Source organism: Mustela nigripes, chromosome 14, assembly GCF_022355385.1.
Source record: "Mustela nigripes isolate SB6536 chromosome 14, MUSNIG.SB6536, whole genome shotgun sequence".
NCBI lineage: Eukaryota > Metazoa > Chordata > Mammalia > Carnivora > Mustelidae > Mustela > Mustela nigripes.
Window position 1 is genome coordinate 102606567 of NC_081570.1, and position 25254 is coordinate 102631820.

Consider the following 25254-nt stretch of genomic DNA (forward strand, 5'->3'; position numbering starts at 1 on the left):
CAATGATCTATGTGTTTGTTTTTGTGCCAGTACCATGCTGTCTTGATGATGACAGCTTTGTAATAGAGCTTGAAGTCCGGAATTGTGATCCCACCAACTTTGGCTTTCTTTTTCAATATCCCTTTGGCTATTCGAGGTCTTTTCTGGTTCCATATAAATTTTTAAATTATTTGTTCCATTTCTTTGAAAAAGATGGATGGTACTTTGATAGGAATTGCATTAAATGTGTAGATTGCTTTTGGTAGCATAGGCATTTTCACAATATTTGTTCTTCCAATCCAGGAGCATGGAACATTTTTCCATTTCTTTGTGTCTTCCTCAATTTCTTTCATGAATATTTTATAGCTTTCTGAGTATAGATTCTTCGCCTCTTTGGTTAGGTTTATTCCTAGGTATCTTATAGTTTTGGGTGCAATTGTAAATGGGATTGACTCCTTAATTTCTCTTTCTTCTGTCTTGTTGTTGGTGTAGAGAAATGCAACTGATTTCTGTGCATTGATTTTATATCCTGACACTTTACTGAATTCCTGTATAAGTTCTAGCAGTTTTAGAGTGGAGTCTTTTCGGTTTTCCACATATTGTATCATATCATCTGCAAAGAGTGATAATTTGACTTCTTCTTTGCCGATTTGGATGCCTTTAATTTCTTTTTGTTGTCTGATTGCTGAGGCTAGGACTTCTAGTACTATGTTGAATAGCAGTGGTGATAATGGACATCCCTGCCATGTTCCTGACTTTAGCAGAAAAGCTTTCACTTTTTCTCCATTGAGAATGATATTTGTGGTGGGTTTTTCATAGATGGCTTTGATGATATTGAGGTATGTGCCCTCTTTCCCTACACTTTGAAGAGTTTTGATCAGGAAGGGATGCTGTACTTTGTCAAATGCTTTTTCAGCATCTATTGAGAGTATCATATGGTTCTTGTTCTTTCTTTTATTAATGTATTGTATCACATTGAGTGATTTGCAGGTGTTGAACCAACCTTGCAGCCCTGGAATAAATCCCATTTGGTTGTGGTGAATAATCCTTTTAATGTACTGTTGAATCCTATTGGCTAGTATTTTGGTGAGAATTTTTGCATCTGTGTTCATCAAGGATATCAGTCTGTAGTTATCTTTTTTGATGGGATCCTTGTCTGGTTTTGGGATCAAGGTGATGCTGGCCTCATAAAATGAGTTTGGAAGTTTTCCTTCCATTTCTATTTTTTGGAACAGTTTCAGGAGAATAGGAATTAGTTCTTCTTTAAATGTTTGGTATAATTCCCCCAGGAAGCCATCTGGCCCTGGGCGTTTGTTTGTTTGGAGATTTTTGATGACTGTTTCAATCTCCTTACTGGCTATGGGTCTGTTCAGGTTTTCAATTTGTTCCTGGTTCAGTTGTGGTAGTTTATATGTCTCTAAAAATGTATCCATTTCTTCCAGATTGTCAAATTTGTTTGCATAGAGCTGCTCATAGTACGTTCTTATAATTCTTTGTATTTCTTTGGTGTTAGTTATGATCTCTCCTCTTTCATTCATGATTTTATTTATTTGGGTCCTTTCTCATTTCTTTTTGATAAGTCTGGCCAGGGTTTTATCAATCTTATTAATTCTTTCAAAGAACCAGCTCCTAGTTTCATTGATTTGTTCTATTGGGTTTTTCTGTTTCCATTTCATTGATTTCTGCTCTGATCTATATGATTTCTCTTCTTCTGCTGGGTTTAGGGTTTCTTTCTTGTTTTTCTCCAGCTCCTTTAGGTGTAGGGTTAGGTTGTGTACTTGAGACCTTTCTTGTTTCTTGAGAAAGGCTTGTACCACTATATATTTTCCTCTCAGGACTGCCTTTGCTGTGTCCCACAAATTTTGAACCATTGTGTTTCATTATCATTTGTTTCCATGAATTTTTTCAATTCCTCTTTAATTTCCTGGTTAACCCATTCATTCTTTAGAAGAATGCTGTTTAGTCTCCATGTATTTGGGTTCTTTCCAAATTTCCTCTTGTGATTGAGTTCTAGCTTCAGAGCATTGTGGTCTGAAAATATGCAGGGAATGATCCCAATCTTTTGATACCAGTTGAGACCTGATTTAGGACCCAGGATGTGATCTATTCTGGAGAATGTTCCATGTGCACCAGAGAAGAATGTGTATTCTGTTGTTTTAGGATGAAATGTTCTGAATATATCTGTGGTGTCCATCTGGTCAGGTGTGTCATTTAAGACCTTTATTTCCTTGTTGATCTTTTGCTTGGATGATCTGTCCATTTGAGTGAGGGGAGTGTTAAAGTCCCCTACTATTATTGTATTATCTCTCGAATTCTCCCCACGTGGTCTAGTAGCTGTTTGTCCATCTTTTGCTCAGCTTCTTTATTCTCTGTCATTTGGTATTCTATATCACTTATTCTTTCTTCTGCCTCATTTATCCTAGCAGTGAGAGCCTCCATTTTTTATTGCACCTCATTAATAGCTTTTTTAATTTCAACTTGGTTAGATTCTAGTTCTTTTATTTCTCCAGAAAGGGCTTTTATATCTCCTGAGAGAGTTTCTCTAATATCTTCCATGCCTTTTTCAAGCCGGCTAGAACCTTGAGAATCGTCATTCTGAACTCTAGATCTGACATATAACCAATATCTGTATTGATTAGTTCCCTAGCCTTTGGTACTGCCTCTTGTTCCTTTTTTTGTGGTGAATTTTTCCGCCTTGTTATTTTGTCCAGATAAGAGTATATGAAGGAGCAAGTAAAATGTTAAAAGGGTGGCAAAGACCCCAGGAAAATATGCTTTAACCAAATCAGAAGATACCCCAAATCATGGGGGGAGAAAGGTGATAAAAAGAGGTTCAGGAAAAAAAAAGAAACAATTAAAAAAAATGAATAAAGAAAAAATATAAAGAAAGAGGGGCACCTGGGTGGCTCAGTGGGTTAAGGCCTCTGCCTTCGGCTCAGGTCATGGTCCCAGGGTCCTAGGATCGAGCCCCGTATCGGGCTCTCTGCTCGGCAGAGAGCCTGCTTCCTCCTCTCTCTCTCTGCCTGCCTCTCCATGTACTTGTGATCTCTGCCTGTCAAATAAATAAATAAAATCTTTTTTAAAAAATTTAAAAATATATATATATAAAGAAATATATATATATAGATAGATAGATAGATAGATATAGATTAGATAAACTAATTAAAAAACGTTTAAAAAGAAATGGGGAAAAGTTAAAAAAAATTAGCAGTAGAAAAAAAATTTGAAAAAGAAAAAAAAGAAATAAAAGCAAGTTAAATTAACAGCAAGACTAATGAATCATGGGGAGAAAGCCATGAGTTCAGTGCTTTTCTTTCTCCTCCTCTGGAATTCCGTTGCTCTCTTTGGTATTGAACCTGCACTCCTTGGTAGGTGAACTTGGTCCTGGCTGGATTTCTTGTTGATCTTCTAGAGGAGGGGCCTGTTGTAGTGATTCTCAAGTTTCTTTGCCCCAGGCAGAATTGCACCGCCCTTACCAAGGGCCGGGCTGAGTAATCTGCTAGGGTTTGCTTTTGGGAGCTTTTGTTCCCTGAACGCTTTCCGTAGAGTTCCGGAGGACAGGAATGAAAATGACGGCCTCCCAGTCTCCAGCCCAGAGGAGCGAGAGCTCTGAGCCCCACTCCTCAGTGCGCCCTCAGAGAATAGCACCCAATAACTCCCAACTCCCTGCCCTCAGACCACGCTCCGAGCTCACCCAGGCTGCGACCAGTTCAAGGTAACCCCGAGCTGAGAGCTCACGCCTCAGCTCTGTCTCTGTAGCCGGCTTCCCCATTCTAATACCTGCAAGCTCTGCGACTCTCAGACATCCCTGATCTTTCTGTGACCCTGTGGGACTTGGGGCCATGCTGACCCCACGTGGGCTTCACCCCGGTTTAGCTTCTGGAGCGATGTCCCTCAGCATAACAGACTTTTTAAAGTCCCGATTTTGTGCTCCGTTGCTCCGCCGCTTTGGAGCCGGCCCCTCCCCCCGCGGTCTATCTTCCCATTGCTTTGGAGTCACTTCTCCACCAGTCCTACCTTTCAGAAAGTGGTTGATTTTCTGTTTCTGGAATTGCTGTTCTTCTTCTCTTCGATCTTCTGTTGGATTTGTGGGTGTTTGCAATGTTTAGATAAGCTATTTAGCTGATCTCCTGCTACCTGATGTAGCCTCAGCCTGCTACTTCTCCGCCATCTTCGTGTTCCTCTAGTGTGCTATTTCTTATGGGAATATAAAGGTGCATAGATATACACACTTCATTCAGTCAGACATTCAATGGTTTTTGAACATCTACTATGTGCCATGCACTGTGCTAAGTGTTAAGGATTCAGCAATAAAGGGAGCATCCCATTTCAAAAATGGTGTGACAACCACAACGACAAACTCTTGTCCCCACTGGCTTTAACACGTCTCTAGTGAGATCTTCTTGGTACAACTCCTTGAACAGGTGAGGGTTTTGTTTGTTTGTTGGGTTTTTTTGGTAGTCACTCTCTTAACTTCTTTTGGACTCAATGCACTCCAAACAGACTTTCAATCCAACATATTCCAGGAGGACTTGCAACACGACTTTTCATGGAAATTCCACTTATCAAGTTAATTATTAAGTCTATGTTGCCAAAATCGAAGGTCATTTTTTTTTTTTTTTTTTTGTCATTGCATCTGATGCCCCACCGCCATTCAACATGGTTGGCCACACTTCCCTTCTTGAAATACTTTCTTCACTTGACTCTCACAGTGGCACTCTTCCATTTCCCTTCTGTCCCACAATGTTCCTGCTCAGGCTCTTCAGCTGGACCCTTTTCCTCTGTTTGGCCCTTAAACGTTGTTATCTGTCACAGGATTTAGTCCTGAGGACTTTCCTTCTATTCCTGAATACTCTCATTCTCTATTTCATCTAATCCTGTGACTTTAAAAAATTATTGTATACTTCCATTTCTCAAACTTACTTCTCTAGATGGCATAAGGGCATAATTGTCCCAAAGTGATCCAGGAATTTAACAAGGTACCAAGAAGTGGGATCCACTCTCCCCAGCATGAAGGACCAGATCCTGAATGGCTCTCTGTGGAACCAGTGGCTTTCTTCCCCGAGGAGAGGGAAACAGTTCCCGTGAGCTCCACTGACTCCAGGTGTTGGACAATTGATTTTTCTTACAACTTTTATAAACAACTGGCTTTCCAAACCCAGACTGTCTGGCACGAACATCACATGCGTTGCTCCTTCGATAAAGCTGCTTTCTGTGGTTATACGATACAAATGTGATATACAGTATTAACTGTATACAGTATAACCTATGTAAATATAGCCAACTGATTTTTTATTGTCAAGAGAATGAGAAGACAAGTCACAGACTGGGAGAAAAACTTACAAAATCGGTATCCAATAAAGAATGTTATCCAAAATTTACAAAGAACACTTAAAACTGAACAATAAGAAAGTGAATAACCTAATTTTAAAATGGGTAAAAGACCTGAAAAGACTCCTCACCAAAGAAGACACAGACATAGAGATATTTTTATAATATAATAGTCTCCTTTATAATAAAGGAGGCTAGTGTCCCTACACTGGAATGTGGACCCACACTGGGCACCACTTAGGCATCAGTGTAGAATGAAAGGATGGGGAAATCATGCCTTCTGTTTATTCGCCAAGACTTGGCCTTTGTGAGTTTTCCTAATAACAGCATATTGATTAACCCATGCTATGGCATTTTGGGGAGTTCTTGGCAAACCCTGATGTCGAATGGTAAAGATGCAGATAGGCCACATCTTACATGACATGCCCTGATCTTCCTTGAACACCTGTCTCAGCACTATTTGTTTAAAAAAAAAATCCTCTTCTTCCATTGAATTTACTTGGTATCTTTGTCAAAATCAAGTGGCCATATGAATTTAAAGTATTAACTCATACCATAGGCAAAAATTCCCTCAAAATGGGTCATAGGCTTAAATGTAAAGGCTAAAACAATACACCCTTTGGAACAAAACATAGGTGAAAATCCTTATGACCTTGGGTTAGATAAAAACATGAGTGATAAAAGAGAAAAAATTTAGGGGCACCTGGGTGGCTCAGTGGGTTAAAGCCTCTGCTCTCAGCTCAGGTCTTGATAACAGGGTCCTGGGATCAAGCCCCACATCAGGCTCTCTGCTCAGCGGGGAGCCTGCTTCCTCCTCTCTTTCTCTCTGCCTCTCTGCGTACTTATGATCTCTGTCAAATAAATAAATAAAATTGTAAAAAAAAAATTTAAAGATTTATTTATCAATTTTAGAGAGAGAGAGTACCTGAGAGCAAGGAGAGGTGCATAGGGAGAGAACCTCCAAGTAGACCCCCTACTTCGGGTGAAGCCCCGTGCAGGGCTCAGTGTCACCACCCAGGATATCATGACCTCAGCCAAAACCAAAATCCCACGTTTAACTAACTAAGCCACCCAGACACCCCCAAAGAAAAGAATTTTTAAATGGGATTTCACCAAAATTAAAAATGTTTGTGCTTCAAAAGAAAGGAAATGAAAAAGATAAGTCATAGATTGGACAAAATGCTTTCAAATCATTTATCTGTGGAAATAAATAAAAAGAAATTTCATTTAGGATGGAGTCCGTAGGCCAGCAGGGGGAGGGCTTATGCCAACCACTCATTGTCAATTGCATACCAAACCAGGAGATGTACCTTGCAAGTAGATACCACTTTACTGCCCAAAAAGGCTTTCCTCCTCCCCCAGAAGGAGCCCAACCAAAGAGGCTGTCACAGCTCAATCAATGGAAAGTTACTATCCTTCAAAATGGCATTTCACCCCAATGGACCTTCCATTAAAGCATCCCAGCTTCCCCTTTTCCTCTATAAAAAAGGCATTCCTATTCTTTGTTTGGTGCACTAGTCTATGGTTCTGTCCTAGCTTGCTTATCTGGGACTGCAATTCTCTGCTTTTCCTGAATAAACCCATTTTTGCTGGTAAAATAACTGGCAGTTTTATTTTGTAGGTTAACTTACCTATTAAAGAACTTGTATCCAGAATATGAAGTACTCCTACAACCCACCAATAAGAATATAAATAACCCAATTGAAAATGGGCAAAATATTTCAATAGATATTTCACCTAAAAGGTACAGGTACATCCAATAAACACATGAGAAGCATCACTAGCCATTAAGGAAATGCAAATCAAAAGCGTGATGAGACACCACTTCTCACCCACTAGGACAGCTATAATTTTAAAAAGGTGTATAATGATGTCAGGAAACAATGTGGAAAAAAATTGAAACATTCACTCAATACTGGTGGGAAGGGTGGCCATTTTGAAAAAAGATTGGCACCTTCTTAAGTTAAAGATAAATTTACAATACGTCTCAGTGATTTCAATCCTACCAATCTACTTGGGAGAAATGAAAACATAGGTCTACACAAACACTTTATGTGGGTATTCACAGCAGCTTTATCTGTAATCGTCCAAAAAGTAGGGAAATCCCAATTATCCACCAACTGGCGAACCAATAAACCAAATATGGTGTATCCATACAATGGAAGAGTATTCAGCCCCTGAATGGAATGAAATACAGACACACGCTACAACAGAGATGAATCTCGGGAGTAAGAGTATGCTAAGCAAAATGAACCAGATACAAAAGACCAAATATAGTTTGACTTCAATCATATGATGTCCTGAAAAGGCAAGTTTGCCGAGTCAGAAAGGCAGTTGGAAGTTGCCTAGAGCTGAGGAGTGGAAATGAGTGGCCGCTAATGAGCACAAGAGAAACGTTCCAAAGCAAGATTGTGGTGATGGTTACACAAGCCTATAATTTTACTTAAAATGGTTGAATTACACACTTAAAACAAGTGGATTTTATGGCATGTAAATTATATCTCAATAAATTTATTTGGAAGTAAAAGAAATGTGATTTTGTGGCCCCCATCTGCCTTGCCCTTCATTTATTTCTCATTTTCTATAGAATTTATAGTTATTGGTTCCACTCAGAGACTCTAAACCCTTGTTCTTGCTCTTAGGCTGAAAGCGATTCCCAGAGGGACACTGGCCGAATTCTATCAGCCTCCAACACTCCCGACAGCTAGGGTAGTGAGTACCCTAGTGTTAAACCGGATGGGGGTTGTGTGTGGTTCACTGACAGCATGACTCTAGCAGGCAAAGCTGTATGACACACATTGGTGGCCCCAGCTTGGGCTCCACAGGTCTCAGCAAGACCGAGGGCCTTTAGCTAATGCTGACAGCTTCAGAGAACATGCTCCTACAATTCAGGGACTAAGCCAAAGTTCCCTAGGCAAGTGTGTTGGTAGCACGAGAAGTCAACTTTCAAGTGGGAAAAGGAGAATGTCCCCAACACAAGGAAAGGAGAAAGAGAGGCCCAGAGGAGGGTGTCAATCTTTGTAGGGCATTTCTCCCAAGAATTGAAGAAAACATTCTTCTTGAGTGCATGTCGTATTTTTGCCAGGACCTTAGGCTAGACTTCAAAACAGGTCTCCATAATTATCTAAGAGTCAAAAGCATACAGAGTGTATGTTCTGACCCCGAGTATTAAATTAGAAATCAATAACAACAGAATATTTATAAAATCCCCAATTTTAGAAATTAAACAACATATTTTGGGATAACTCATGTATTAAAAAGGAAATCACAGGTAAATTAGAAAACAGTTTTACCTGAATGATGATAAAATCCAATACACCAAAACTGTCTGATGTGGCCAACCCAGTGCTGAGAGAGACATTTATAGCTTTACATGTCAATAGTCACAAAAACAAAGGGATAAAAATCAATAATCTAAGCTTTAACCCTAAGAACCTTGAAAAGCAAGACTAAACTGAAGCCAAAGGAAATAAAAGGAAGCAGATAAGCAAAAGAAGCTGATGAAAGAGAAAAGGGACAAACAATGGAGAAATACAACTGTTAACTTTTCTGTAATCCACACAATTTAATTTCATATGTGTTCTATATTTAAATGTATATCTGGAACCATAAAGACTTTAGGAGGAAAAAAAAATCAAAGAGCATCTATTGGGACTAAAAATCAGAAAGTCATTGTTTCTGGGGTAGATTGGTGCGGGGAGGTGAGAATTGCCTGGAAAAGGGCAGGAAAGAGCTTTCTCAGGTGAAGGAAATGTTCCATATGTTGTCCTAGGTGGTAGTTACAATGATTATGTAATTTTTTTAAAAGATTTTTATTTATTTATTTATTTGACAGAGAGAGATCACAAGTAGGCAGAGAGGCAGGCGGAGAGAGAGGAGGAAGCAGGCTCCCTGCTGAGCAGAGAGCCCGATGCAGGACTCGATCCCAGGACCCTGAGATCATGACCCGAGCCGAAGGCAGTGGCTTAACCCACTGAACCACCCAGGCGCCCCAAATGATTATGTAATTGTAAAGGGTTATTGAACTAACACTTAAGAGTTGGATGTCTTAAAAAAAAAAAAAAAAAAAAAAGATTTGGATGTCTTCATGCATGTAAATCACACCTCGATTTTTTTAAAGTAGAAAAAAAAAGCTTATGGAGTTGGTATTTGGACAGCTCTGGAGCTCCCAAAGCATTCACAGCATCCTCTGAGATTCTGCTGAGAGTGGTTTTATAACCGAGACGTCATAAGATCTGCTGTGGCCACAACTCCTTATCCAAGCCATGGAGCTAAACAGTTACCACTGGAGATCTTCCCTTCAGTGGTAATCTTCCTCCCCAACTCTGGAGGTCTCCAAGGAGAAACGAAAATTGAGATTCTGGATATATAGTATTGGAAGGAAATTCACTGCCCGTAGAACTTCAAGGGTGACTGAAGCTGCCGCCAATGCAAATGTCTACACTTTGCAAGACAGTAATATTTCCAATGACACTCTGAGAGGGGAGCTAATGGAGTACACCGTGGATCTTCTCCCCAAATGTATTTACTTCACAAGGCAAACTTTCCCATTGTGCTGGCAGATTTTGTCTTTTCATTTAAATCCGCAGGTCTTGGCCTCCCAGACAGCTGGCACTGACTGCCGGATGTCTTGTTGCGAGGAGAACCAAACCTTTATCACACTGTGGCCCTGAAACTTGTTTCCTGTGCCTCAGAGGAATGAGAGATATATTAAAGGTCACTACTCATTGGGGGAGGAGGGAACCTGGAAAAGGCATGAGCAAAGAGTATGTGGTAAGAGTTCAAGGTGAAGAGGCTGAGCCAGAAACAAGAGTGGATAAAACTCCAGGCCTGCCTTGGGAAATAAGGAGACCAGAACCCAGGCTCTTCCAAGTGGCTTCCAACAGTCTAACAGGTTAGCACTTTTTAATTTTCTTTCAACTGGTCCTGGGCATGGGAGTTTTGCAAAAATGGAGCCTATAACCACCTGACTTCTCTTTCTGGCCATCCCAGGGTCACCCTGTAATCTAATCTGCTCACCAGTTTTTTCATTCCTGGAGAGTGCTTCTTGGCAACCCTATTTGACCATGGCTGGGTGGAGCTGTCTTGTGACAGGTGCAGGAGGGTTTCTGGGTCAGAGGATCGTTCGCTTGTTGGCAGAAGAAAAGGAACTGCAGGAGATCCGGGCACTGGACAAAGTCTTCAGACCAGAACAGCGGGAGGAATTTTCTAGTAAGTGAACTTGAGTTCATGGGTGGGTTGCTCCATCTTAACCTCTACACAGGTATGGGGAGGGGGTCTTGTCTAGCTGATCAAGGAAAGTTGTAGCCAAATCAAGGATGATTCCCTGTCCAAAGTCATCAGAAAGGAAATCAGAGGTGGTATAATGTAAGACATACACAGCTGTCAGGAGACCGGATCTGACCCTGATCCAGAACTCGAGATCTGGATTACTGCAGACCCACCACTCTGGCCTCTAGGTCTCTTTTCTTGTCATTTATAAAATCACGTATCTCTCCCTTGTCAACAACCCTAATGTTCTGAAGATTGTGGACTTGGCAATAGCTGTGCAACACCTCCAAAGGGCAGGCAAGCACCATTATCTGGAGATCCTACAAGTAGGTCCCTGCCCCTCTTAATTGCCCTGGTCTTTCTGTGGCTTCATTTAGCATTTCCAGTGAAGGTGAAGCTGAATGTGGTGTGTGTGTGTGTGTGTGTGCGTGCGTGTGTGCCTGTGTGAGTTCACACGTGTGTATGTGACAGGATGGAGGGAGGAAGGTGGAGAGGACACACAGCGAACAGCATGGGAGGGAGCCAGAGACAAACTGTGAGGCTCCAGAGCATGGGTTCCTCATGTGTAATTCCTATACATCTCTTCTCCACAAGAAAAGTGACAGCAGAGGGGCACCTGGGTGGCTCAGTGGGTTAAGCCTCTGCTTTCCGCTCAGGTCAAGATCTCAGGGTCGTGGGATCGAGCCCTGTATTGGGCTCTTTGCTCAGCAGGGAGCCTGCTTCCCTTCCTCTCTCTGCCTGTCTCTCTGCCTGCTTGTGACCTCTGTCTGTCGAATAAATAAATAACATTTAAAAAAAAAAAGTGACAGCAGAATCTGTTCACTGCTCTGCTGCTTTCCCCAGACTGCTGCCCCGGTGCTAATGCCAACCTAGACTTTTAAAAACCTGTTTCACCCCCAAATCCTTGAAACAGCCCTTTGAGGAAGGTAGGAAGGGGCTCTCCCCCAACAGGGTGTTGAGGAAATCAAGGTATATGAAGGTAAAGCAACTTGCCGAGGCACTCTGATTAATGGACTGCAGGGCTCAGAGTAGAGAGAGCCTCATCACGGATGTCCCCGTCATATGGCTCTAAGGCTGCCTCTTGGCAAAGGGAGTCTTCAGTCTCTCCCATTTCCCCACTGTGTATCCCCCAAAGCAGCCCCTCCCCTTCCCAGCCCCTGCGGACTGGGTGTCAACATGCAGGCCCAGGGTGCGCGGAAGACCCTACCTCTCCACACACAACCTCCCACACCCCCCGCTGCCCTCCAGGACTGTACCCGTCACTCTTCTCTTCCTCATTCCTGTGCTCTGAACATCTCACATGTCCTATTTCCTCTACCCTTTGCTTCAACGGGGCCTCTGATGAACACATATGAACATACACGATCAGCACCACTTGTTTGCGATCTTTTCTTCTCAGTAATACTCACAGTCTGACAGCCCATGCGGGGAAAGGCAAGGTTCAACCAGAAGACAGTTCCCCTGTGTGACCAGTCAGGCTGCATCCGGGGCGGGCAGGGGGCTCTCTACAGATCCCAATGGAGAATCCTCACAGCGGTCTGTCTACACTAGGCATTGCGCTCCGTGTTCTACGCAGGTCAATTCATTTGCTTCTGGTACCATCCCTGGAGGATAGGTAATGTTATCCTCCTCTTTTTAAACAAGAAAGCAGGCACAGAAGGGTGTCTTAGTCTGCTAAGGCTGCTACAAAAAGATCCCCCAGGCTGGGTGGCTTCAACCCGTTAGATATTTTATTTCTCACAGCTCTGGGGGCAGAAGTCCAAGAGCAAAGCAGAGTCATGTTCTGGTGAGAGCTCCCTCGGCGTTCAGAGCCTGTGTCTTCTTGCTATAGAGGGCTCTCTCTGGGATCTCTTTTCGATGACCCCCTCATGAGGTCAAACCCTCGAGACCCTTCTCGAGAGAAGGCCCCATCTCCTGACAGCATCACACCGGCATTAGGATTTCGACGCATGAATTTGGCAGGACACAAACTCGCAGACCATAGCAAAGGCTAACTTGTTCAAGGTCCCCCCGCTGAAAAATGGCAACGCTGGAACTGAACCCCGAAGGTCTAAGTGCAGCGGCTGTGCTCTTAGCCACTAATTCGTCTAGTAGCTTCTCTCAGGGCCTCCCTACAAGGCAGCCCACACCGTGTAAGCAAGGGAGAGTTCGGGCTGCGCAGAATGCAGGAGTCCGCAGAGCCTTGAGGAAGGCGGGAGCTGCGCCTCGACCACCCACACATCGGCAGCGCCCTCTTCTGGTCTCTCCGCACCCCTGCAAACTAATAGGTTGATCGGAGCCAGCCTGCGAAGTCAGCAGAGAAGGGACAAGGGAAGAAGGGAGCGGGGCAAGGGGCGGGGAGGCAGAGATGGGGACACAATCAGAGAAAATCCTACTGATTCCCCCTGCCTTTCTCCCCCTCCGGGGCCTTCTTGGAGCTGCCCAGCAGCGGGAACTTGCCCAGGGCGGAGCAAACTTGGCAGAAGCGTAGAGAGAAGCAGATGGTTCTTCCAAGTTGTAACCCAGGAAGGAAAATTCCCTGCACTGAATTTTTCACTCCAGTTTCTCTCTCACTGTTCTCGGGTCTCCATTGCCTATTTCCATGAAACTGTTACCCTTTAAATACATACATACATAACATGCCTACAATGTATGTATGCAGATTATCCTTAATCTGCCTCAGGGAAAGAAAAAGAGTCCTGCCCTTGGGTGACAGGGGAAAGAGAACCAGGCTTGAAGGCAAGGACAGGCCTGAGTCTTCCAAGGAACTGTGACTTAGACCTGCCCCTTAACCTGAATCTACCTCAGTTTCCTTGTCTGTATAGTGGAAATCGGAATACCTATGTCATGAGATAGCCATGAAAGAAAAATCAGGACACTGTGGTGGTGTGGGCAAAGCAGAAAGCACAAAATAAGTGGAGGGTATTTATCCAAACTATTCGTGGCACCCTGTTTAGTTCACCGGCCAGTGTGAAGTGAGGACGTTACCTGAAGTGCCCCTTCCTGTGAATTTCCAAGAAGGTGATGTCCCTGAGGTTGAATCCACTGCCCTTGGCTCAATGGCCAGAATGTTAGTCCCTTGGTGGCTGACTTATTTTCGGCACTGATACCTGCTTTAGATGATATCTAATCAGGTTTTGGTTTGGTTTTTTGTTTTTTGTTTTTTGTTTTTTCAGTTAAACCTCTCATTTGGGCCCATCCTAAATTCCCTGCTATTGGCTCCATTATCCTTCTGGTCACCTACGCAGGAAATACTTGGGTTGACATGGATTCTACCTCTTCCTCTCGGCCTCCCTCCAATAAGAACCAAGAGCTGGCTGGATAGGTTCTGAGAAGTCGAGCCTATGTATCCACCCCCTTGCCTGCTGCTGCTGGGGGAGCCACCCCCTTGCCTGCTGCTGCTGGGGGAGCCCAGGCTCTGTCCTCCTCCTCTGAACTCTGCTGCAGACATTCTCTCCATTTCTCTCTCAATTAATGTCTCCATTTCATGCCTCACACTGACCCATTTCACATAGTGCAGCCCGGGTTGGCTGCACCGACCCCACAACTGTGTTTATGTTTCTCTTCTTGTTCCAAATGCACGTGTGAGTCCTCATTCCCTCTAGGATTAAATTCAAATTCTTTCCTCTTATATCCACCCTCCATAATCACCCTAACTCTCCTTTATGAATTTTATGAACTTCCCATGAATCTCTTAAAGAATTTCCATCCTAGCCATACTTGACTCCTCACTGCACGAATTCCTTCCTTCTTTCCTTCCTTCCTTCCTTCCTTTAGAATAAACTGGGATGGAAACGGGTGTTCACTCTTCCCCCAATAAATGCTACACATTCTGACGTATGTGCCTCTGTTTAACTTGTTCCTTCCATGGATTTGTCCCCCATTCCCACCCTTTCCCCCCCATGTACCTGTCCTTGAAGACCTGGGAAAACGCCACCTTTATCAGGAAACTTCCAGATCCAGAAAACCTTCCAGTGACCTGCCTTGTGTTCACACAGAGCTCCAGAGCAAGACCAATTTGATGATGGTGGAAGGAGACATTCTGGATGAGCAGTGCCTGAAGAGAGCTTGCCAGGGCATCTCGGTTGTCATTCACACTGCCTCTGTCATTGACGTCATGAATGTCCTTCACCGAGAGACCATCATGAATGTCAATCTGAAGGGTATAGTATCCCAGGGAGGCTATGGAGTGAGGTGGGTGCATGAGGCTCAGAAAACAGAACAGGAAGGAAGGAGAGGCTCCCATCCCCAAACACCTGCTGAGTCTGCCCCAGCTGCTTTTTCTGATCACTCCTGAGAGATTCAAGGCTGCTATGCTCAGTTTTTTAGAGGAGGAAACTGGGGCTGAGCAAAGCTAAATAACTTGTTCAAGTAGGAAAGCTGGAATTTAAGCCCACACCTATGTGTCTCCAAAGGCCACAAAAGCTCTTTCTAACTGAAGCTCCAATCAAGGGTCGACTCCAATCCAACCTTGAACTCTGGCTATCCAACTCTCTTCTGCTTCTCCTGGGCAAGGACCAGACCTCACAAGTGCCTTTCTGGTCATCATATTAGCCTTTCTGTGCCCCTCTGAGTTGGTAGTCACGCAGTAAGGCCAAGAGCTAGGAACTCTGTGATAAGAAGGGTCCCCGTGTCCACTATGAGTGAAGGGCCAAAGCTCCCGGCCAGTTTCCTTGTAGCAGGACTCCTGTGGGAGATCCCCCAGCCTAATGAGAACATCTAGCTCCTTCCTGCTCACCTCAAAGAAGGATTCATCTCAAGAGACCTGCAAAGCTAGTTCACAGCCGTCTGGCAGGACAGAATTACCCAGGCCTGGCCTTCCCACGGTATCTTCTTAACAATAATAGCTTGCCCATATCCATAAGAGTACTTCTTCAGCTCGCTGCTGGGTCTTTTGTAAAAGGGGCCTTTCTAGCTAGATGCCCAAAGTAAAACCCCCTAGATCCTCATTGGTAAATGGCTGGTGGCTCTTTCTGGTTTGCAACTTTCGAATCTACTTTAAAAGGAGACACAGTTTTTTAAGGGATTAGCTTAAATCCCTTACTAGTTTCACATGCAAAGTCATCCTTCTGAGCGCTGGAGGCCAGTCCCTCTAGGACCACAGCGCCCCAACCCCCAGTCCCATCTGGTTTTCATGCCCTGCGCTACAAAGTTGGTCCTTAGAATGAGTCTTAGACAGAGGCTTCTTCTCTAAAGCAACTCGTTGCTTTAGGGTCTCCAGCGTAAAGTAGTACAACCTCAAGGAAGACCCTTTCTAATTTCTACTTACCCATACCCTCTCCACTCCCACACTGCAAGGAGGGTGCTAGATTAACTGAGTTTTCCTTTTTAGCCTCTTCTGCTAATTCCTGCTCTCCACGACTCCCAACAACAGGGCATTTGAAACCCCTGAGAAGTGGTAGAGGTATCAGTTAATTAAAACCAAGGTCAGTTCCAGGTTTAAAAGATACTTCAAATAACCAGGTGGTGGGTATTAGAGAGGGCACAGATTGCATGGAGCACTGGGTGTGGTGCAAAAATAATGAATACTGTCATACTGAAAAAAAATAAAGGCTTTTGGGAAATTTCAGATACTAGATACATATGAGGACATTTACTTTCATACATGGTAATATTAGATGAGTTAAATGAATATTTCTCTGATGTGCACATTTAATTTTAAATCATCAAATTTTAGCAAAGAATTAATATTTCAAATGTAGCTTCCATGGACAAATAAACTAGTCCATAACTCAATAAATTAATTTTAGGCAAAAAAAAAAAAAAAAAAAGATACTTCAAATAATGGTCATTTCCCTCTCTGCAGGTTGATTAGCCCCACATTTTCTCAGCCTCTAGATCTGATGTTTTTTTAATGAGTCTGTCTCTCTGAAAAATCAAATTGCACAGATAAAAAAGAGAGAGAGAGAGAAATAAAAATGAAACTTTGCGGGGGGCGGTATACTTAAGGGGAAGGTGCTCTGCTTGACCTCCCTCAGCTAAAAGGATTCTGCAAGATTATCCCATTATAGGTATCAACCACCAGAGGGCACACTCCCCCTACTGGTTCTCCAGCAAGCTCAGCCTAGAAGGTCAATGTCAGGCTCCAGAATAGTAAGTAAAAGGAAGGTTTCTCACCCCCACTCTTCAGACCGGGATAAAAGGAGTCACAGTCAGAATTAGGAGTGGCCTTTGTATGGAACACTCAATCAGGACTAGGTAAAATTCTAGTCCATATTCTGAGTATGGCCTCCTAATTATATTTTATTTAAAATAAACTGTTTTTAACGAGGTGGTAGGGATAAGTGAAAATTTTCTAATGTCTTCACTCAGCAAAACATAAAATGGTGATCCTCTGTCCTTTTCCAAAATTCAAAGTACACACACAGGTCCAGGAATTCCAAAAAAAAACCTAGAATTCTTGCTCTCCAGAACCCAAAGTTCGGTTTCTTCTCACTTTTGCCTTTTTGCATTTTTCCTATGGCTATAGCATGTTCAGATCTTAGCTGGAGACACAGAGGAATGCACTCCTCCTGATCTGCAGTAACCATCTCACTTGGGGAAGGGGGTAGACATGGTCTGCAGCCATGATAGGCCCTTTAGGTTATTTGTTGACGCTGATGTTGTACTCCCTATGGGCAGGTACTCAGCTCCTTTTGGAAGCCTGTGCCCAGGCTAGTGTGCCGATCTTCATCTATACCAGCACCATTGAGGTGGCTGGCCCCAACTCCTACAGGGAAATCATCCAGAATGGCCACGAAGAAGAGCATCTCGAATCAAGATGGTCTGCTCCATACCCCTACAGCAAAAAGCTTGCAGAGAAGGCGGTGCTAGCTGCTAATGGGTGGGCCCTTAAAAATGGTGGCACCTTGCACACCTGTGCCCTAAGGCCCATGTATATCTATGGGGAAGGAAGTGCATTCCTTTATGACTGTATATACAAGGCCCTGAGGAACGATGGGGTCCTGACACATCAGAGCAAGTTCTCCATCGCCAATCCTGTCTATGTTGGCAATGTGGCGTGGGCTCACATTCTGGCCTTGAGGGCCCTACGCGACCCCAAGAAAGCCCCAAGCGTCCAAGGACAGTTCTATTACATTTCTGATGACACACCTCACCAAAGCTATGATGACTTCAACTACACTTTGAGCAAGGAATGGGGCTTCTCCCTTGATTCCAGAATGAGCCTTCCCATATGTCTGAAGTACTGGCTTGCCTTCCTACTGGAAATAGTGAGCTTTCTGCTCCGTCCAATTTACAAATATCCACCCCCCTTCAACCGCCACACAGTGACATTGTTAAATAGTGTATTTACCTTCTCCTATAAGAAAGCTCAGCGGGATCTGGGGTATAAGCCGCTCTTCAGCTGGGAGGAAGCCAAGCAGAAAACCATGGAGTGGATTGGTTCCCTGGTGAAACAGCACAAAGAGACCCTAAAAACAAAGACTCACTAATCTGGGGGTGACAAGTAGATACAGAGGTTGTTGGGAGTCGTCTATCGAGCTCTCCCCCTCTGGCTTCATACAGGAAGAAACAAGGCCACAGGCCCAGGTCCTACTGCCTCCCTTTACAAGATGGCTGCCTTACTGTTTTCCTCCTACCACCGGAAACCTTCCCCGTCCCTGGCCCAACCGGAAGCTTTCTGTCCCGCCCACACTGCAGAGGACCGACAGGGAGATTTGCTGTAGCTGCTCATACGAAAGCCTCCACTCCTGGCTCTGAGCTATTCGGGCCTCTTCCGTGTAGAATGTTGCCTGTTAGTTCCATTTCCTTTGTTACATGCAAAGTATGTCTTATCTTTTACAAATTCCTAGTCCCACGCACAGCTCAGTGGAAAGAGTAATAAATGTTTTAATGCCTAATCTGGAAGACGCTGTGGTTGACGTGAATACATACCTTCCTCCTTCCCCCTCCATTTCTAGGGATCATTATCTCCTATTTAGAAAAGCAGCATGGAATGGAGGTGGGCAGAAGCGTTGCGGGGGTGGGGATTAAGACCGACGAAGCATTTGCTATGTTTCAGGCAAATATCACTTCATTTAACTCTCTCTAGAAACCTCTGAGAGGTTTAGAAACCTTACTAAGGTTTCTAGTAAGGTTTAGAAAGTAGGAAGTTCTTCCAGTACGGTCTAGAAACCTTACTGCCTTTTATGGCTAAGGAAACTTGATCATCAGATACCACTCACTAACTGCTAAGTGACCAGGACATTTAGACTGACTAGAAAGCCCCTATCTGTCCACTGAATCTTGCAACCTGAACTGCCTAAATTTATAACACAATGGGGGTGGGGTGGAGGGCTTGGTCAGCGGTGCAACAGAGCACAGAGAGGAGGAGTGTGCCCAAGCTGCTCCTTGGGAGAGGCCGGTTCCTTTGGGTCACCTCCTTCTTGCTCAGCCCTGGGTAGGAGACCCAGCAGAACCCCGGAGGGGTAGCTGGGAGGTCTTCAAGCCCTTGCCAGATGGCCTGGGCAGGGGAAGGAGAGGCAGAGATGCCACCAGCCTCTATCACCAATGTCAACATCCTTGAAGACCCCTAGGACATAGGATGCACTGGGGCCACCTTGGCAGTTCACAACCTCTATCTAAACTTTCAAATCACATCATGAAACCACACCATGGAAACCACACCAGGAAAGTAAAGGGAACAGGTGTGAAGGCCCCTAAAACTTTGTCTCCTACCTGGTTCAAGAGGTAGAGAAGTCTACTACCCCCACTGCCCCTGCAGAATCAACTGATCCCTACTGTTTTCTCCTCTCCCCATCTATCTCTCACACTCCCTGCTGGAATGAGGCTTTATCCCTCTACCTCCTTAGCCTCTGTCCTTTCCCTCCGTCTTCCCCTTCATCACTGGCCTTTGCAACGAGCATCCTTCTCTGTTGTCCTGAGGAGAGGAGGCCAACCAAGGCAGGTCTGGGGACTTGAATGATGACACGGTCCTCAGTTGAGTAGAGGACCAACAGTTGAAAGAAACACAGTCAGGGCCAGCAGAGACTGGTGAAGCAAAAGCAGAAGCTGGTGAGGAGGTGGCTGTTGGGCTCAGAGTATGGGAGGTGAGAGCTGCCTATCTCCAGACTGGGCTGTAGCCTGTCTCTACGAACCAGAGCCACGGAAGGGTCATACCAAGCATCCAGATGGCTTCTTTCTTACCCAGGGAATGTACAGATTATGAATTCAGTTGAGTCTGATTACCCCGAAGGAGACAGTTTATGCTTTCATTCTAAGGAGAAAGGGAAAAACTATTCTGGTGGGGACGAGGGTTTCTATCACTTTTAAAACCCCAAGGGCCAGAGGACCCACAGTGGGCATCGGTATCAGAGCAGGGTGGCCCCATCCTGTGGGGGTAGGGGAGAATGACACGTTCCCTCCTGCCTCCCTCCAGGGCACAGAACACAGGGGGCAGCGCCTGTCCCCTCCTGGGCAATGCACACACCTTGACACGTGCCAGGAAAGGGAAGGAGGGAGGTGAAATCCGGGACAAGGGCTCTTCAGCTGAGTTTTTAACCTGGTGAGATTCCCTATCTAGGAACCCGCCAGGGATTCTCACCAGGAAGACGAGGAGCTCTGTGGCCAGAGGGCAAGGGAGCAGAGACAGAGGAGAGGGGAAGGAATGAGCTGGCGGTCTAGCTGAATAAGCCCAAAAGCCTTGGAATGTTTGGGCCCATGGAACTGGCCCTTCTTACTCACCCTGGGCACAGCACTGAGGGCTGCAGACCTTTAGAGCTAATGCACAGAAGCCCTCTTCCCTCCTCCCCTCTCCTCCCTCCCCCTCTCCCCCTCCATTCTCCTCCCCTTTCCTTCCATCTCCATCTCCATCCCCACCCCCGCTCCTTTCCTTTCCCGGGCCCCTCCCCCCACCTGGAGTGGGGTGAATGAGTGAATGAAGATGCAGGGAAGGGCTCCTCGCCCAGTTAAGCCCTAAGGGTGAGTCCAGGGAACGGAGCTCACCGGATGTTGGGGGGGCAGTGAGGAAGCCCCACAGAGCAGTGGGGCCTCAGCGAGGCCTTTAGGGGGTGATGGGACTTGGGTAGAAGAGGGAGATATTCCAGACAGGTGAGGAGCCTGAGCAGCGGTGCCGCGGAGAGGGTGAAGTGTAGAGGTGGGAGGGCAGGAGGGTGAAGGGGAATGAGGAGGCTGGCCTGCGCAGTGGGAAGGGTTTAGCCCAGGGGAGATTAGACAGTTTAGGGTGTCAGAGGGGACAGTGAGGCTGGCCTGAGGGCAGAGGTGGGGCTGGCAGGCCGGTGAATGGCTGAATGAAGGGCCCACAGGAAGGTGGCAGGGGGCCTGAAGGCGTGAGAGGGGGTGAGGCAGACCCGAAGGCCAGCCAGACAAGCTGTTGTAGAAACCCAGAGCCCCTGTCTTTCACTCCACGTATAAAATTCTCAATTCATTAACATGCAAAGAGCAATACTGACCTCTCATCAGTAAGTCCAGATGTCCAAGAAAGAGCCGAATATAGTCTGGGATGAGGGCAGGGCAGCTCTGGGGTTGGGATGGGCCCCCTCATCGCTGGCACCCCGACAGCTCCAGGCCGTCTGTCCCACCCTGAAATGGATGACGCTATCAGGGAAGGTCATCCAAGAGATGTGACCCCCGACTGACCCTCGGGCAGGACCAGGGCTCTCAGAAGCTCTCCAGCCCCTCCCCTGTCCTTGGCATGCCGGCCCTTGCTTGCCTTTTCCATTCCCAGAGGCCAGGTCTTGAGATAACGATGTGGTGTTGAGAACACCCGCCCAGTATCCCTGACCGAACCCAGGGAAGGCCTCTATACAAACTTTTTAAGATCTGGCAGATGGACACAAGGATCCATTCATCTCGGGGCCACCCAAGATAAGCCTCGTTAGTAAGGTCCCTTGGCTTATTACAGCGTAGCTGCCGCCTACCAACCCGGAGCAGCCTCTTAAGTCTCTCCCTGCCCTCTGACTGTAGGAACCGGGTGCCGATTACACCTGGACACCTAGGAAGCTTCCATGAGGACAGCAAGCCAAGTCTGTATCACAGGTCATGTGAATATCCGTGCTTTTTTCCTGGAGATATTTCAATGTGTTGCAATTACGAAGTGCTGGCGCAGAGCCTCCTTGGGGTGTTACTTAATATATGATATTACCTTATTACCTCTTGAAAATCTGAAAGAAATCTGAATTTCAAAACACAGCTAGCCCCGAGAGTTTCAGACAAAAGTTCACGGACCACGGGCAGCAGAATTTCATACCAGGTATTCCCTTCCACATCTCATACAATGGTCCTAATTGGACTTCGGAGGAAGGGGCAGCACAGAGAGGTAAGTAATTTGCTCGAGGTCATTCAGTGAGTTCGAGGCTCAGGTCAAGTAATCAAAGGGCTTCCAAGGGCCTACCGGAAGAGGTGAAATTCCCACACCTGCAGAAGCCAGCCACCCAGACTGTAAGTGAGGTGGGCTAGAGCCGAGAGGCCTGGCGGGGAATGACGGGGGACTGTGGTGTCCAGGAGACCACACGCTCTGCTCCTGGGAGCTGGCGGCCGCCGAGCACCCCCAGTTCAGGCCTGGGATACACCCTAAGTTCCCAGAGCTTCGGACTCTCGGACGAAAGCAAAACGTTCCCACATTTTATATGAAATCTCTCTATTTCTAAATATTGGCACCTAATTCTAAATTTCAAAAACTGTGTGGGGATCAGCTCTGGGAACGTGTGGGCGGCTGCTGCAATCGTATGTGTAATATTTTATCTCTTAAAGAGTGGGCAGCCCACCGTGTTCACTCTTGGTGGTAGGTCCTGGGTAAAGGTTACAGCATATTCTGTACTTTTCTGTATGTTTGATATTGGTTGTAATTTTGTGAATAAATTAATTTCCGTTTAAGAAAAAAAAAAAAAGAGTAAAAACTAATGAAACACATCTGCAGGCCAGACCCACAGCTAAGGCTTCCAGGGTTCCATCTCTGTTCCCAGGCGGCAGGTACCGTACACAATAAAATGTACGAAGGCCGTTAGAAAGAGGATCCCATCAGGGTAGGGGACTCAATAAAGCGCTGGCATTTGGGCTGAATACTGACAGATGGGTAGGATTTCAACAGGCAGATGTGGCAGGGGGGATGTATCCCAGGCAAAGGCAAGGAAGTCTGCCAAGAAACAGAGGTGGGAGAGGGGCGTCCCTTTTAGGTGGTGTGGACAGATCAGAGAGCATAGGTGTCAGGAGAATGGAAGACACACCTGGAAAGACATGATGGGAAAAGACCAGGGTCACCTGGGGTCACCGCTAGGAGATACTCTGCCTCCTTCCTTCTTTCCCCTCAGAGTACAACTCGGTTGCCCTTCTAAAGACCTTTTGACATTTAGTTACTTTACATGTAATATACCTTAGTGGAAAACTATACTTGTTAAGGGCAAAGAGCACGTCTCCATGTCCCCACTAGCAACGAATCTTAACAGTCAGGCTAAAGAACCTGGAGATTATTCAATATGCAGTCAGCAACCTGTTCAGCTGTCCCTGGAAGGTTACTCTGGCACTGGTGTGTAGGATGGATTGGAAGAGATTAAGAGGATACTTCAAGAATCTCAGCAAGAAATAAAGGCCTCATTTATGTAGTGTTAGCAAAAACGGGACACAGAGGGCAACTGGGGCCAGACTGAGGCAGAACGAACACACTACTACGTCAGGAAATGCCCGAATAGGGTCACAGCACCCCCTATGCCCCCATTCTCCCAAGCCAGGAACCTGGGAAGTCCTTCGCCCACTCTCCCTCCAGCCTATCAATCAGTCCCACCCATTTCCCCTCCAAAGTGCCTGCTGTGGGCGTCCCCTCTCTCCCTAGGAACACGGCATTGTTCAGGCCATCGTCGTCTCTTGCCCGGCCTCCCTGCCTCAGAGAGTCACCACGAAATCCCCTCGCATCCTTGTTGCCGGAGTTGTCGACCCAACGTCAAATCTGACCACGTCTGTGTCCTACCGAGAAACCATCCAGGACCCTCAGGAGAGCCCGGAGTGTCTTAGGATACCAGATAAGGCCCTTGGAGAGTTAGTGCCTGCCCACCTCTCTGGACTATATTGCCGCCAGTTCCTACCCTATCTCCGGATTCCCCAACTTTATGCTCTACTCCAGGAATAGGCCAGGGTTTGGCACTTCCAGCAAACAGGACGCTTTTACATATGGCTGCGCTTAAGCACTGTGTCCCTCCTGCTCAGGCCTTGCCCACCGCTCCTGTCAGCACATCCCTCCCAAGCGCTTATCCACCACCCAAAGCTTCCATCTGATCATCTGCGTGCCATGTGCACGTCTAATTGCACAGGGATTATTCTGCCCTCCCACGCCATGCTGTCTTGTTCTTGAGGGCAGCAATTAGCTGTTTCATCTCTGTGTCTCTAGTGCCTGGGCCGGTGCCTGACACAAAGCAGGCACACAGATGGACAGCGGACTGACAGGCAGACGGATGGATGGGTGGTGGGTTGGACAGAAGACTGGATGGATAGATAGGCAGACAAAATGCAAACAAATGGAATTGCTGAGATGGGGAAGGAAGGGAGTCGGGGAGGCTGAAGGAATGACAAAGCAAGAAGGAATTTAACGATAAGGTCAGGAAATTAATGAACCTGAAGAAGGGGGGGGGGGGGGGCGGAGCAATCCATCCGCACTGCATGAAGAGTGAGCGCTTGAAGGAAATGTGAGAGGGAAAGACATTTATGAAGGCAGAACGCAACTGGTAAGATTGTTAAGGGGTTTGGAAATGAGATGTACAGTCTGAAACAATGTAATGCCCAGAGAGTTTTCAAAATGCAAACATAAGGATGTTCTAGGTTTAAAAACTGAATTCAGAGAAAATCTCATTAGAAGAAAAAGAAGATGCTTCTGAAAGCATCAAGGACTCTGAGGGAAGTTTGTAGGGAGTCCTCCTTTATCAAGAGATCCCACACAAGGGTATTGAGTGGGGGGAGTGGGAGCTGGTGTTTCCAGGCATGAAAGAGACTCATTATGATGGAGTGGAGGGGGAGGGGAGGACTAACAAAACGTGGACTGGCCACTCTGTCCCCAAGGGCAGGCGACCCTGGGGTCAGTTGCAAACTCTGGAACAGTCACCAGTCTGTTCTAGAAACCTGAAGCTCCCCAGTAATTAAGAGTGCAGTCTTTCCTCAAGAAACAAAAGAACTTGCGCGAGCAAAGTCAGTCCTTCTCCCAAAATAGGGGCCGGCCACAGATAGGGCTGGCACATGGGCTCCTGGCTCTGTCGTCCTCTGAGCATGGTCTCTGCCCTTATCGAGGCAGGAATATCCTTTACACGAGGCAGGACGAAACGCCCCCTTGCACCAGCTGGAATCTGTAAAGTCGTGGGCTGAGTTACAAAGAAGCAGGGACGATGTGTGGGTATGGGGCTGGTGTAGACCTGGCCGGGCCCCACATTTGATTTTTCCCTAAGCTTTGGGAACTAAGTGACTAGTCTTGATTATGAGCATTTCTTTCATCAGTAGGTAAAACAACTCCCTCCTAATCACAGGTAAACCAGGGAGTCTCCCTATCCCCTCCAGGACAGATCAAATTGTTTGTGGGGTTCACATTTTAGAGTTAAAATGAACCCTAAAATAAACTCTAAATTTTTAGACTTAAAATAAGCTGATCTAGGGCCATAGGCCCATAGCCCATTTAGCTATGGGTTCCTTCCCTTCCTCTTTTCACAAACAAGGAAACTGAGGCCTGAGATGTAAAGTGACTTTCCCAAGGTCACCCATAAATCAGGAGCAGAGCTGGCC

General features: G+C 45.8%; 1 protein-coding gene across 1 annotated transcript; it reads left to right on the forward strand.

The window, feature by feature from the left end:
- The first annotated feature begins 9169 nt into the window (after positions 1-9169).
- Positions 9170-18394, forward strand: LOC132000700 (3 beta-hydroxysteroid dehydrogenase/Delta 5-->4-isomerase). The gene is made up of 4 exons (XM_059374393.1): positions 9170-10204; positions 10303-10521; positions 14559-14723; positions 17182-18394. The coding sequence occupies exons 1-4, from the start codon at positions 10009-10011 to the stop codon at positions 17991-17993; spliced, it is 1392 nt and encodes a 463-aa protein (XP_059230376.1). The 5' UTR covers positions 9170-10008; the 3' UTR covers positions 17994-18394.
- Positions 18395-25254: the final 6860 nt, after the last annotated feature.